This window comes from Enhydra lutris, unplaced genomic scaffold (genome assembly GCF_002288905.1).
Source record: "Enhydra lutris kenyoni isolate GAN:26980312 unplaced genomic scaffold, ASM228890v2 scaffoldscaffold44, whole genome shotgun sequence".
Classification (NCBI taxonomy): Eukaryota; Metazoa; Chordata; class Mammalia; order Carnivora; family Mustelidae; genus Enhydra; species Enhydra lutris.
Genome location: NW_019154128.1, coordinates 6,495,179 through 6,511,090, shown reverse-complemented (window position 1 = coordinate 6,511,090; position 15,912 = coordinate 6,495,179). Strand labels below are relative to the sequence as shown.

At 37.3% G+C, this 15,912-nt stretch overlaps 1 protein-coding gene across 1 annotated transcript in view; it reads left to right on the top strand.

Annotated features, from left to right (window-relative positions):
* LOC111155950 (transmembrane protein 182) overlaps positions 1 to 10,220 on the top strand; it is a 56,380-nt gene extending 46,160 nt beyond the window's left edge. The window contains exon 5 of the mRNA XM_022516433.1: positions 10,000 to 10,220. Within this exon, the coding sequence (XP_022372141.1) occupies positions 10,000 to 10,220 (221 nt within the window). The remainder of the gene's footprint in view (positions 1 to 9,999) is intronic.
* Positions 10,221 to 15,912: the final 5,692 nt, after the last annotated feature.

Below are 15,912 nucleotides of genomic sequence, written 5' to 3'. Positions count from 1 at the left end.
TGATACTATAATAACATGGGAAGGCCTCTCTTCAAATTTTGATATGGAATTTTAATGTCTTCAATATGTCATTCACAGAAATGTCAAATGCTAGAATGAGTCAATGTTGGTCAATATTAAAGAGGAAAGAGCTCTGAAGAATTTTTATTTACAAAAATGTTTTAAAGCCTATAATTATTCTTTCTCAGTTCTTTGAAGTATTTTCCCCCACATTGCCTATTAGTTGGAATGTGCATAACAGGCTGTTAGGATCAGACTTGTCCCCACTCAGTTTTGAATGGGGCACCAGTATGATAGATGTATGATGCTCCAGTGAAGAGCCAGGTCCCCAGAGGAAGGATTCAGAAGGGGTGAATGAGACCCAGTCCTGTGAGCCTCCAACACCCCAGCCAGGTGAAGCCTGGGGAAGGGATGAGGAATATGAAGTAGAGAGACAGAGTGGTTTCTCTGGAGAGAGCTGTTGTGCTCCTGAATCTCTACCCCTACCTGGGCTTGGTGTGCATATGTGTCCTCACCGGGAACATTCTGGGTGATGGTCCAGCCCCTGCCCAGATGAATCTAGGGTATGAGAGATCACCTCAGTAATAGCTTTAGTGGGACTTTCTGAAAAACCTTGAACCGCAAGTGTGAATAAATGGCCCCCACCCTCTTTTAAAATTTATCTGTGTGGTTCTTCTGAGAACTAGAGCTGTAGGCTTGGCAAATGGATGCTTTTACTCACATGACATTTTATTGTGGGATGTAATTAACCTCCTCACTGAAAGGGAGTTTTCAGATGTGTAGGGTAATGAGATTCTTTCCACTTTATAAATGGCATGTTTAGTTTGGGGTTAGGTGTTGGTATGGTGGAAAGGCAGAATGAATTTCCATCTGCTTCACTCTCCTTTTTTAAAGTATGTGTATCACTAACATCTACCATTAATTTAGTTCTGGGAAAGATTTAATTTCTTTGCAAATATTCTGTTTTATTGCATACCCTCCCCCACAAAGAGTCACTTTGTTCAGAAATAACTAGTAGCAAATGAATAAGGCATATTGATTTTTTAACTGAAAAATTTCTGAGGCCTTTCCCCCACCCATTATACTTACTTATACAAAAGAGAAATACATTAGTAATAGACTCCCCGAATGACCAGATTGACATATACTAAGTCTGTCCTAGAAATAATTTTTACTTCCTGTAACTAAAAGGTTGTTGGGTAAGGACAGGAAGTTTTCTCACTGGACACTTAAGACAGAAAATGGTCCTTAATACATACGTGAGCACAAGTCTGGATTCACCCGTTAACCTTTCTGAAATGTTCAGGGATGGGCCTGTGGGGTGACTGGTGCCACCTGGTGGAAGATTCTAGTAAGACATGGGCAGACAACCTCCCTCACTTCTCATGAAATCTCAGAACTGGAAGGCACTGGGGCAGTTTATCCCCTTGCCTCTTGACTAGTCCTGAAATAGCCCAGTCATATGAGAAGCTCTGAGGCTTTAAAAGATTTCAGAGAATAATATTTGCTAGCCATTTGCAGGAGTTCATGCCAAAGCTCAATAAAAATAATGATAATAACATAACTAGCCAATGCTTATTATGTGCTTGCTCTGTTCCAGGCACCTTGCTAAGTGCATTATGTCCATTAATTCCTTATGACTACTCTCTGCAGTAGGCACCTGTGTGATCTCTATTTTACCAACAAAGACGCTGAGACAGAGAAGTACAGAACTTGTTCAAGGTTACTCAGCTAGTCAAGTGTAAATCTTCCCAGCTCGTACACCTTTGAGGTAAGATTTAAACCAGGGCAGTCAGAAGCCAGGCTTGTGCCCTTCAGCCACCTCCTGCTTTATGAAACTCATCTCTTGTGAGTAAATACTTCTTTGGAGTTAAATGAAAATCTGCTTTCCAGATGCAGTCCCTAATGACTTGTACAGATGGATAAACCCTCATGATCATTCTCTATCAATAACTGTTTTTCAAGAGAGTACAGAGTATTGGATAGACAGGATGTTTAATGCCTACAATGAATACGCCAATCTAAGAAAGTAATAAATATCTGAGAAATCCAATAGACATTATATATGTTTGGTGGACTAAATAAAAACATGAGACCAGAAAATGAAAGGGAAAGGGCAGTTAATATATTCGGACAGTAGTGTGGTGAAGCGTAGGTAGTTATGAATACTTGGAAATCAGATAGATGTAATGAAAATATAGAGGCATGAAATTATATAAGGTATTCAGGCTATCTCAGGAAATTGGAGAAAAATCAGTGGAAAGTGAGCCTGAGAAAATGAAGAGTGGAAATTGTTTGTGGTTGACCATTATGCATTAGTAGTTTTAAAATTTCTGAAGTCTGATATGTAAAAATGAGCATAATTTAATTAAAAGAGAAAGGAATAGCATGTTAATGTAAAGAAGGACTATTACAAAAGTACAATTTAAATTATTTTTTAAGAAATTCTAGTGCATTTTCTGGAAAAGCGAACTTTTTAGTGAATGAACTAACAGATACATAACTACTTTGAAAGTATGCTACAATGCAATGTCATGTCTAACTCTTGAGAAAATACAGAATTGGAAAATTTTTCTTTCCCCATCATGTAATGTTTAGAAAAATAAGTATGTATTTTAGATTCTGGAATGGATCTGTGAGAATAGCCTACACTAATGGCCATGTTTACTCCTTGATCCTGACACATGGGATTTCTAAAAAGTTGAGAAAGGTCTCAAACACTGCAATTTTTAATATTCCTACTGTATTAAAAGTTAACACATGTTAAAAAGGTTTGAAAATACTGTGGCACTAAGTATTTACATTTTAAAAGTTAATACTCTATGTTTTTAAAACACATACATAAATGTAATGATCCTATATAGAAGGTCATTTGCAGACATTATCCAAAGTCTTTTATGAATTTGGATCCCAAACACATGTCACTTATGGACTCCATTGTCATCCGTATCATAAAGGAGCACTATTATTCCATCCCAAGAGGTTAAACCCTTGCGCATTCTCAGAAAGGGTCTAGCTCTTTCTCCTTGGTTGTGCTTCTATATCCTCTAAATTAAAGGCTAGAGATGATCTCTAGATACCTGAGGGACGACTGTCTTTCCAAAGAAGTCCCAGAAAACAAAGATGTAGTGTAGCATTCTGGTTCCTCATTTGGGGACCAGTTTGCAGGGGTTCATTTGATAATGAAACTTCATAACATTCATTTATATGTCATATTTTGTATATTTCAAAATATGACATTTTTACTGCGTTATACATAAATGCACTAAAAAAAAGGGCAAAAACAAAAACAAAAAAACTGTGACTTAAAAAAGTCATCCCTGTGCTCCAAGCCCTTGGAGAGTTTAATTGCACAGTGAGCACTATTGAACAGCTGTCAAATTTTTGTTGACAAAACTGATGCTTGAGGAAGAGAAGACTGTATTCTTAAGGGGTGTGGGAGAAAGTCAAAGCAGGTGCACTGCAGGTCACTGCCATAGCATCTGTAAGCCCAGCGTCATTGTATATGGCATAAGATGCTGTTTCATAAACAGATACGGTTGCCCATTTCTTTTTTTAAAACCATTTGTCTAAGGAATTGTATATGTCTTTTCAGGACTCCGTGTTTGAGTTAGAACATCATGGACCAAAATACTCGTAGTGGCTTAATTTGTTATAGCCCAAACCTAGAAAGAACCCAAATGATCATCAGGAGATAAATGGATAAACAAACCATGACCTGTTCATACAATGGGAATAGTTCTCAGCTGTAAAAAGGAGGGAACTACTAAGACATGCACAGCCTGGGTGGATTCTTGGTCATCATGTTGAGTATGAACAGCCAGAGACAAAAGACTGCACACTGTCATGATTTCATTTCTACAAGGCTCTAAGAGCAAAGCTCTGCTATAGTGGTAGGTGCTTTGGGGAACCGGGGTGCGGAGGCCTGAAGAACCTCCCTGGAGTGACAGTGATGGATGTATTCTATTTATAATGGATTGTGGGTACATGATGTTTACATTTATCAAAATTCATCAAACCATACACTTAAAACTTGTACATGTTGCTCTATGTAAATTACACCTCAGTTAAAAAAAAATGAGAAAGAGAAACAATGAACCTGGGATGCTTTTTACCCATTAGAACAACCTTCAAACTATAGGGACTTAATATAATACCTTCAACGATTAGTATGGACCAATTTCAGAAATGTTGATATGAAGACCATTTATGGATCTTCTGCAAAAGCTTCTTGTGAGGACATGGTCATTTATGCTGCTTGGTGCTCCTCTGCAGATCTGAGAAGGCATTCATTATGTATTTCTTGATAAATTGCTATGTTTCCTTTTGGAGAATGATAGTAAATATATAGCTTATCAAGTTTCCTTTTTGTTCTTTCTCCTGGGCATGTCAGATCCAAGTTCACCATTCCATTAACACTGCTATCTTTCGTGAGCTTACCCACACTCCAGATTTTTTCTTCATTTCTATAGTTAGCATGAACCCACTCTGTACCTTCCCGGGAGCCCCACCTGGAAAAGTACCCTCATTGCTCACCACCTCCTTGGAAATTTCCCCCACTGTAGGGTGTCTGTGAGTGTCTTCATCCTACTGTGTTATACCTGCTATTAGGGTGTCTGTTTGAGTTACGCCACAGGCTACTTTGACCTTGTGACTATAGACCTCATTTCATCCTCTGAAAATAGACAAGGAGTAAGCCGATGCTATCATCCCTAAAATTTTATGAAGCTGACTTTCTACTTCTGTTTTTCTAGATGCTCTTGCTGAATATTGTCCTGTCTTTAAAGTACATGCAGCCCTCCTGTTAGAGAAAACGCACTATTTTTCTGATTCTAATTTACTGTTCATTTTAATTTTTTTCATAATGCAATTTTTTTGACTATGGAATTCTTTGGCCTTTCCTGTGCCCATAGAAAGCTGAAATGAGTTGCCACTGAATTTATGTGCAAGTGTGACTAAAAGAGGCTAGTGGAATCATCTTGAATTCATGATTCTTTTCCAAGTACCCGATAGCTGCTCATGATTGAAGTTACTAAAACATATTTCAAAGGCTGTTATATCTAAGCAGTTAAAGATCAAGTTTATTGTTTTTTCAGCAACTCCAAAAGGCTTTTGTTTTTTAATACAGGTATATGTATTTCTAGGCAAGAATATAGGGGTTTGACATTTGCCTGTCTTTTTGAAGAGTTTCCATTTCTGTGGCTAACTTTTCCCTAGGAATGTGTTTTTAAATCTGGTTTTTATAATGTAGTATACAAAATCTTTATTGTTCCATACTTGTTTCCATGAAATATTGAGGACATGCAGTTTTATTTTTAGTCTGTGACTCGGTGTTGGTGAAATTCTTTTGTATTTTTTCCTACATTGTGAACATTTCCATATTATTTGTCATCAACAATTGTGTTCCTAATGGCCTGTTGTGACTTTGTGACCTTTGTTTCAGAGAAAATGCTTTCCAGATTGAATTCATGATATTTTGAGGGAAAAGTTTTCAACTTTGTAAGAGTTGTAAAATCATGAGTGGCTCTTCCCCACACTGCATGTTAGTAAGAGAACCAACACATTCTTCTTGTAACTTAAGTATTTGTCCATGGTTTTATTATCACAAATCTTCTTGGGATTTGGTACCTTACTTTGATTATACCTCCAGTGAGCTGTTTAATGCATTTTTTTGGTCTTCAAACAATTAGGTATTTTTAAATTTAATTGGAAATAAATTATGCTTTCAAAATATAACCAAATTTAAATATAACAAGTTAAAAACAAATTATTGGGGCGCCTGGGTAGCTCAGTGGGTTAAAACCTCTGCCTTTAGCTCAGGTCATGATCCCAGGGTCCTGGGATGAAGCCCCGCATCGGCGGCGGGGCGGGGGGGGGGGGGGGTCTCTGCTCAGCAGGGAGCCTGCTTCCCTTCCTCTCTTTCTCTCTACCTGCCTCTTTGTCTACTTGTGAACTGTCTGTCAAAAAAAAAAAAAAAAAAAAAAAAGCTTTAAAAATAAATAAATAAATAAATAAGTAGTTACCTAAATATTAGCAATATTTCTATTCCTGCTAAAATCACAGAGACAAATGGGTTTGACATGTAACTCACTTGTTACTCAAGGACAATTATTACTTGTGTTTTCATGAAGGAGAGTCCTTTAAGATATCAAAGGATAATAAATAAGATTTTAACATAGTATTTTTCCATTAGTGTTCCCCCAGATAAGACTCTCCATTTGGTAGGTGAACCAAATCAGCAGTAGTACTATTCATTAATCATTACAATAGCCCACCAAAAGAAGATGTGTCTTTCTGGGTGTACAAACACATGTACTCTCCTCCCATTCCTGCCATCATATGCCCTTTCTAACACACAACCACAGATTCCCACCATGCTTTTTTTTTTTTAAATTCATTCATTTTGTCTTTTGTTTTGAAATATTTTCAGATTTACATAGGAGTTGAAAATCCCTTCACCCAGAGACTCCATTCATGTTTCACTATCTCAGTGTGTTTTATAGCAAAAGGCTCCAGTCCTGGAACGTGCTTTGCATTTATTAGTTATGTCATCTCCACCAGACCAGAATAAGTCCTACTTAGACCTTCATGACCTTGACTCTACAAGAGTACAGGCCCATGATTTTCTAGAATGTTCCTGAATTGGTGTGTCTGATGTTTCCTTCTGATTGGATTTAGGCTTTCCATTTTTGGCTGTATCGTAGCAGTGATGCTGTGTTATTCTCATTGTATCTTACAAGGTGGTTAGTGACATCAATATGCCATGCCACCGGTGATGTTCACTCTGATCATTTGAGTAAGGTGATATTTGCCAGGTTTCTTCAGTATGAAATTACTGTTTTCCTCTTTATAATTGATAAGTATTTTGTAGGAAGAGACTTTGAGCCTCTGTAAATATTTATTTCTCATCTAAATTTCATTTACTAGTTTTAGCATCCATTTTTGTTTCTTGCCTGAATTATTACTTAAATGATTGTCAAGTGGTGATTTCTAAATGAGCTATTCCTTCTACATTTATAAGTTAGCATTCTCTGAGGAAAAGCTTTCCCTTCTCCCTATCTAATGTATTCATTCATATATTTCTATCACTGTGGGCTCATGGATTTCTCTTTTATTCAGTAAGGTATCATGTGCCATTATCATTATTGGTTGGATAGACTGATTGCCTTAGAACTGGCCGGGGGAAGCCTCTAAAGCTAGCTTCTGAAACACTCCCACCATTCCGAGACCACATCTGACATTCCAGACTTATCTTGTACTTTCTGTCCCAACCTGGATTCACCTATTTCTTTGAGATGCCTGGTTCCTGATATTTAGAAGCCAAGATCTAGACCCTTGGTGTGCTCCATGCTACGGGGGTGTTATGGTGGTCAGATCCTCCCAGGACATAGAGCCAGGAAATAGATGTAGGTGTATACCCATGGATGTATCTTAACACACACATACTTTTACTTCTCTATCTGTCTATCTATCTGTCTAGAACCATAAATTCACCCTGATACATTTAATTCCAAACAACATCATAGACTTTATTCTAGCTTTCCCCCTTTTCAAATTTGCAACTCTCTTTTCAGGCAGTGAAGAAGAACATGATTCCAATTAACCTCAATATATTTATTGGTTTGATCAGTCTACCCCTATGTAATAGTCGCCTGACTCTTCTGTTGGCCGGATGCATTGCATAAAACCCTCATCATAAATTCTTGCTACCATGTCAGCTAAATAAACCTTTGGCCTTGGTGTAAATACTTTCCATTGTCTGTTAGTCCGTTCACTTTCTGTTTGTCCCTCTGCATTTGAGTGTGCACATGCACACATACATACACTTGTATAAAACATTGGCAATTTAACAGGTAGGGAAACACTCTTTTACCCCATGGGAAGATGTAATTATAAATGGATATAATATGAATTAAATGACAGTATCTTCAATTAGTGAACAAGTTCAAGATTGTAGTGATAGAAACACCTATTTTCATTGATTTCAGGATGTAAATGCTCTTCAAATAACATCAATTTTAAAATGTAAGTTAATTCTTCCTTATTAAGAATCATCTACATGGTTACTTGCAATATATTTTTTTTTAAATACTCTAAATTCAGTAAGGGGTTTTGCAACTTTTGAAAGAAAATATGCATAAGGCTACTGGTTCTTCACAAAGGCAATTTTCTGTTTTTGTAAAACTATCCGAAAGCACAGGAGACTCACATGATGCGAGAGAGTTAAGAAACATATCAACAAATAACAACAAAGGTTTGCAGTCTGTTTGCATAAGGCAAATAGTATGCAAATAACTAAGCCAAACCTTTACATTAGGGGAGAGCAGTGTCTATATATTTGTAGAAAATGTATTGGAATGCACAGAGTTGCTCGACAACACATGGCCTTGCCGTATTTTTGTCAACATCTGAGGTACGGCTTTGCAGGGAGTTTGCTCGCCGGCTATGACTTTACTATTTCTCTCTGACATAGCTGTTGTTCAGTGGCTAAATTGCACTCTTCTGTGCTCCAGTATTTGCATTTACATTACAGACCACAGTGTGAAGGATGTTTCTTATTAGCGAAGCATCTATGTTGATTCCCCATTGCTCTGTGGTTTGTATCCCGATTATGAGAAAGTTTAAGACTCGACCTTGGCATGTTTATGAGCCCTTCTTCTTTTGTGTGTGCTTCTCAGGATTCTTTACGCAATGGATGGCCCAAGAGAGAGAGAGAGGACATCCTAAATACTGGAGGATCACAATTAACTGGAGAAGGGTGATTAATAGTTAGGCTCTTAAAAGCTACTCTGTCCTGCCAATATGCCTTCATCTCTGCTCCCAGTCATAGGGTTATGTTTACCTTTCAGACTGACTCACAATTAGAATATGGAGATTTTATGCCTGATGGTTTCATTCATTAATTCAAAGACTGTAATAGGTCCTTGACTTGTTTGGATTGAACTTTTGAACAGCTAGCAAATGACCTCAAGTATATTTTGCTCAGCAACAAATTTGAATCCCTCAGGCTGCATGGTTTGTGTGTGGGACCTGTCACCCACTCACCAGTGCATCAGTTGAGCCGACTGTCCTGGGTTTGCAGCTCAGACAGTGGTGCTCCTCCCTTCTGTTATTTCAGGGACAACCATGTGGAAAAGTGTATGCTTTGCAGTATTCTCCAATTTCAGCATTCATGAAGCTCTTCTGTCATCTTGCTCGCTCCCTGCATGCCTCCCTTCTTCTTCCATTCCTTTCTCTTGCCTAATAAGGCTCTTGCTCTTAAACCTATGGTTTTACATTCCACAGAATTTTTTCATTAAATTTTTTTCCTTATTCTTTCCAGGCAATGTTGCCTTTATGCTATACAGTCTTCAGCATCTATATTTCAATTAAAAAGAATCACGTCTATTCTTTTATAGGAGTTCAGTGCTCTCATCTCTGTTCTTGTCTGATACTTACTTTGGCTTCTGTTTTCATTGACAAAATTACCTGCAGCACTAGTTAGTTATGGTATAATAATATAATAATAGTTGGAAAGACCTGAACTGAAAATCAGCTCTGAAAACTACTAGTTGTGTTGGCACATACTTAAAACCGAGGGTCAATAGTACCTATTTTATCAACTCATTGTACATCTCAAAATAAATAATGTATTACAGTGCTCACCCCAAACCAGACATATAGTACAGAAGGGAAATGTTAGGAGAAATTCCACTAGGCAGGATCTTTGACTCTTATGGTCATAAGCACCTAATACAGTGCCTGGCATACAGTAAGTACTTAATAAATGCATGTCAGCTGTTGTCGTTTTACTTATATTGTCATAACTCTCATCTTAATGCTTTGAAAATTAAAGATAAGCAGGGTGCATATAAAACACATACTAAAGGATATGGTACAAAGTAGGTGATTTGGCTAGAATGGTATTTTTAGAGACATATCATCAGACAAATGATTGGTTAGCGTTCTTGGGAAAACATCTTCAGAAAGACTAAAGGTCTTTTGTTTTGTCCTTCTCAGGCATCCTATTTTCCCTGGTGGTGATGCTATATGTCATCTGGATCCAGGCAGTGGCTGACATGGAAGACTACAAAAACATGAAAATGAGAGACTGCTTGGAGTTCGCCCCTTCTGTTGTCTATGGCTGGTCATTTTTCCTGGCCCTGGCAGGGATATTTTTTTCTTTGCTAGCTGGATTACTGTTTCTAGTTATTGGGCGGCATATACAGATACATCACTAATCAAATCATTGCCACCAGCATTTTCTTGAGAGATTTTAGAACAGAGCATTTCTTTTTCATTTTGTTTTGGTGATCCCAGCATAGAATTAGTTGTTGAGCTGGTATTTGAATTTTGCTTTTACATTTTACTTGTGATTTCCTCTAATAGGAAGGTCCTAGAATATTTCCGGACATCCACATGTTTCCATCCTCTGTAGGTGCTATCAAGAACCTAGTTCTCTTAGGAGCAGGTAAGATGGGCCTCCCTTTCACTGCACCTGTTAGAGCTCATGCAGGTTACAAAGGCCTGATAATGGCATAACAACCCCCCCCCCTCGCCAGTGAAGCTTTGACTTAAAACTTCCTTCTTGACATTCACTTTTGCTGATATTTTAAAAACAAAACAAAAACAAAAACAAAAACAAAAACAAAAACAAAACAAAAAAAAAACTTTGGAAAATAATCAAAATGGAAAACAAGTGTTGTCAGAGAACTTCCTCCATTTCCTCTCCACACACATGCATCTCCACATATGCATTACTGCGTCTTGTAAGCCTATTATTTCTAACTTAAAAATAGATAGCAGTGTGCTTGTGGCAAGAACCAGGCAGACCCATTGGTTCAAATGGGCCACAACCAGACTGAGGATGCGTACTTATTCCACTCTCCGGCCAACAGGACTTTGGTCACCTAATCGTACTCCCTTAATTGTGCGTCCTTATATAAACCTTAAACTGTGTTTAAAAGTGACTCATCTGTACACCAAATTACATTTAATGCAGAATGGATTGTTAGGAGCTCAGTGGATTAATTGAAAATACGTAAAAACAAGGCACCTGAGCTTAGTACTTCATTCTGTTTGATATTTTAAAATTCCTCCTTAAAATTATATGCTAATATGTTCAGCATGTGAAAATTTATTGATGAAATGTGCTTTTAATGTGCACTAGCTATAAACTTTCAAAATATTTCCATATGAAATGATAATAGTCTTGCTTTATTAAAGACTATGAAATATTAACTTTTCCCAAAGTTTTATGGTAGTTCTTCTGATAATTTGATTCCATTTATTATTGTCTCTCAGTTTCTTCATCTTTACAACAGATATTTTAACATTTACAGATACACTAGTTTCTTCCTTTAACCTCTTGGAAGGAAACTTGGTGCTGGTTGGTGGATAATTCTTTCTTATTTGCTAGTGTAGACATGCAGACATTTTGCATATCAAAGATATTTGTTTGGCACTAATTTTGATTGAAATCAAATCCATCTGAGAAGCCCACACTGCATTTGCATTTTGGAAACCTCCCTGGAGGAGCAGTTTGGTGTTGATGAGGGAACAGAGAACCTGCATGGTATGCGAGCTTTGTTCTGGGCACAGCATTTTACTTTGCAGCTGTCGTGAATACCTAAGGCAGGACTCAGAGGAAAATTAACAGTGACCACCTAGAAGATGCTGGGGGAACGAGGGGCTATTGCTTTCCTTTCAGCCGTTCCCCTGACGGAGAGATTGCCTGTCTTCTGGACACATCTGTACCTTCCATTAACCTGTTTCCACCGGAGGGATTTCGAATAGCCACGCTCTGAGCTATCTACAGAATCTTGAGGGCATTTTAGTGTTTAGGGGTAGGGAGGATGAGCTTGTGATAAAAACAAAACACAAAAATATAAGACAAAAAAACAAAAGCGTCAGGGGTTTAACTGGTTTCTCAAGCCATCTGAGTTATAAACATTTTTTGTGGCACTCGCCTTTGTCTTTTTCTGTTTTCATTTTTATATTGCTCCATTTACTTCTTTGCTCTTGGCTTGATTATTAGAAAAATAATTATGGGTTCTGTTATGCATATTTACTGTGATATTAAGTTATGGCATGCCATTAAGTTTTCCAGCCGATGCTAGATGTATTTGATTAGTTCATGTCATCTGTAAATACAATTCCTTTTTGTAGATCTTTGGAATGGAGCCTTTTTTCTGGTGTATTATATGTCATTTAAATTTCACATACAAGCTGCTTTCAGTAAAGGTTTGAATATTTATAAATTTCAGATGGTTATCCTCATTTTCTAATACACTTATGCGGCTACCATATATATATCATAAGGCAATTGGCTGACTATCTGATGTGTATGACACTTTTACACAGATACATACTTTGGAAGTATTTCATAGTTGTAATGCATCAGTCACCTTAATTCAGATGCATTTCCTGATCCACTTACCAGCAATCCGTGGAAGGAGGGAAGGTGAGTTGTGCGTGCTGTGTCAATAAGTAAATATACTTGAAAATAGCAGAAATATGCAGTATATTCTTGTAACAGCCTTATGTCTGACTTAGGATAGTATGTGTGTCTCTGTTTGGTGTATTGACTAATTCTCAGAAGCTTCCAAATACTGTGTTAAAACCTTTTTTAAGAGAGTTGATTTTGCATCATGAAGTTTCAATGTAACACATAAGATATCTTTCTGGTGACATTCTGGAAGGAATGAAGTAAGAGGGCAGTGCGTTATGCCCTTGCATTTTGGGCAAAGCTGTGATCTTCCCATATTGTATTTGTATTTGTTAGGGTTTAGCCTATGCACTGGGACTAGCTGGAAAAACCATAGAGAGAAGCTAAATGATGATGTTCAATATAGGGGCTGCGGGTAGGACTTAAAAAAAATACCACTAGTATGCTATTACTGGCCAGTTAGTCACTTTTATGACTAATGTATGAAATGTATTTATTGAATTTGAATATTAAATCCACTTATAAAGGCATATGATGGATGAGATGTTAGCATTTGATTCTTAATCTGTTTATCATCAGCACATGCGTGTGTGTGTGTGTATGTGCATGTCTACCCAGAATTATAGACTTGGATAAAAGAGATAAAGTGAATGATAGAAATAAATATAATTGAGATAGGCAAAAATTTAAAAATCAGGGTTGGGGGACAGTCATAGAGTTTATGTCCCTGAGTACTACTTTAACCTGTTTGCCTCAACTGATGATGGTCAGTTCAGGTAAACACATAATTCGACTTACATTTTCATGAAAGAAACGAAATTAGGCTTGTAAAGAGGCTTAGAATGTCATTAAAGATTAGACAGATAGGGGATGCTAGTAAAAGTAAGCTGTACATACATCTTCAGGGGGGTAACATTATGGGGAAAGACCCATAGTGCTGGGGTTATATGGAAAGAAATATATTAAGAGGATGAGTCCCCAGTTTGATTTTGGTGGGATGCCACCAGGAATGAGGGGGCTCATACAGCAGAGATGAAATAGAAACTACATTTTGTTGATTGTCTGAGAACATTAAGTACATAGAGACATTTCCTCCATGATGACCGAGTGTAGGTTCAGAAATTCCAACAAAAACTTAAGAAGACAGTATATTTGATGTTAAAAGCCAAGGACGGTGGGTAAATATTAAACATCATGTATATTATCATGAACATAAAGCATGTACAGGAACATTTAACCTGGTTAGCAGGGTCGGAGGAAAAAAAGAACAAACCACCAACTTGGGGTTAGGGTTTCTGAGCTAGCTAACCAAGGCAAGTGCTAGGACCTCTGTCTTCACGAAGATTAAGATCAGCCTGGCCTGTCTGCAGGCGTGGGAAGTATTGGAGACAACAAGTCTGAAATGACAGTGGAGTACTAAAAAGAGGCCCACTTTGGCTTCTGAAGGGTCATGTTTCCCACTAGTGCATCGCTGTGATGGGGAACAATTGAAGAGGCAATTGGCTGATAGACTTTTATGAAATGATATGTCTTTGGATGTAGAGAATCATATGGCATGTCTAACCATTCTGTTCTATTTGTAAGGCATCTATAAGCAAATAAATTAGAATGATTTTGAATTCAAGTAACGATTTTTCTGATTTATACAAATGAAAGTGATAGTCAAAATTGGCTTTATGAAATAAGTGTGGTTGGAGTAATGGGCACTCTGTACTGACACTGAGTATTGTGTGGATAGTCTAGGGGAGTGGAGGCTCACTGGGATAAAATAAGTACACAAGCCACAAAAATTTTAATATTCCCATTCTTTTGGGAGTCCAGGAGTTATGGTGACGTAATTCACTAAAAACGTAAATAGTCCCCCCTTTACATGGCAGTTGTTTTTATTTTTCTTAGCATCTCTCTTTCCATTTATTCTAGACAGAGACTGCCACTGTTAAAAAATTTACCAGTGCTTACAGATTGGATTGTCTTTGAAAACTAGCTAAACAAATAGGTATTTGATTAATACAGCTTTAAAAAGAGTGCTATATAAAGCCTCATATTTTGGTGTGGTTTATATAGACACTATACGCAGTATTGATATATTGTCTTCACTCTCCCCAAATGCAAGACCTTTGTTTTTCTCAAGAATTTTATGGGTATATGTAAATGCCTAGAGAAATGTAAAACAGAAATTTGGATTAACATCTGTGTATGTGTGTGTGTGTTTGTGTGTTGTGAACATATACCCACATACCTATATGTGCTTATAGTTATGTATGTGTTGGAATTTATGCATGTATATATATATGGTTTTGGATAACAACACATATATATTTGTCAATAGACAGGTCTGAATATATATGCACATATATACATAATTCATGTGTGTTTATGAAAATATTTTGTACATATAAGGTATATATGTTTGTGTATAATAAATGCCTAAATTTATATCATATGTACATATTGCAAATATCTGTCTTATCTTGGGCGTTCCTGAGCTCTTAAGGCTTGCTGAAGGGGAGGGTGTATTTTATTTTTATGCTATTGCAAGCCTAGCCCAGCGATGAGTGAGGAATATAGGGGAGACTCAGTGAATGCTATCAGAGCCTCTCTTCCTTAGATCCAGGGCTTATGTGATGATGCATGTGGATGGGTTATGTCTGACCCTATGCATGCCTAATGGCAATGATCCTGCCTTTGAACGTCTTATAACAACTGATACCTAACCGTTAATTAATATTTATTCAATAGTAATAAATTTTGCCAGATAAAAGAATTCCTTTCTAAAGCAACATGCCTTGTTGATACATTTTCTGAATCCTCCTGCAGAAGGTTAAGCAAACCGGCTGCTTCATGAACTCCTTATTTGGGTCACTTGTAGGAAGGATCCTCTGGTGTGGTCGGAAAGGTTTTAAATCTTTATCTGAAGACCCACAATCCAATCCTGGATTTTAAACTTATAATTTGACAAGTTATTCCACCTTACTTTGGCTCAGTATATTCATCTAAAATATTTACTAGTTTACTCAGCAAATAGTAATTGTGTACATACTAAGTGTCACAAATAGTGCTGCATGTTGGGTGATATCTCTAAAAAAGATAGACATGGTATTTTCATTCTTCAAGCTAGGACTTGCTATAGACAACAAGCAAATGAGTTAAAAAAAAACCACAATGATTTAGAAATTGTGGTAAGTCCTCTAAGAAAAAATACATAAGACATAATGACATAAAACCACAATTGTAGTCACAGAGGTTCTCCTTACAAAGAGAATTCTGAATTAGGACACCAAGTATTCAGGTGCATAAAAGTTAGGAAGGGTGAATAGTGCTCAGGGCAGGGGACTAGTGACAGACGGTCTGAGTGTGGAAAGAACTTGACATGTTCTAAGAACAGCAAGGTGGTTTGTGTGGCTGGGCATTGAAGGGCAGGGTTCCATGATGAATTTGGAGAAGAAAGGCCCAATTATTTAGACCCCTTGCAGAGGTTAGAGCAT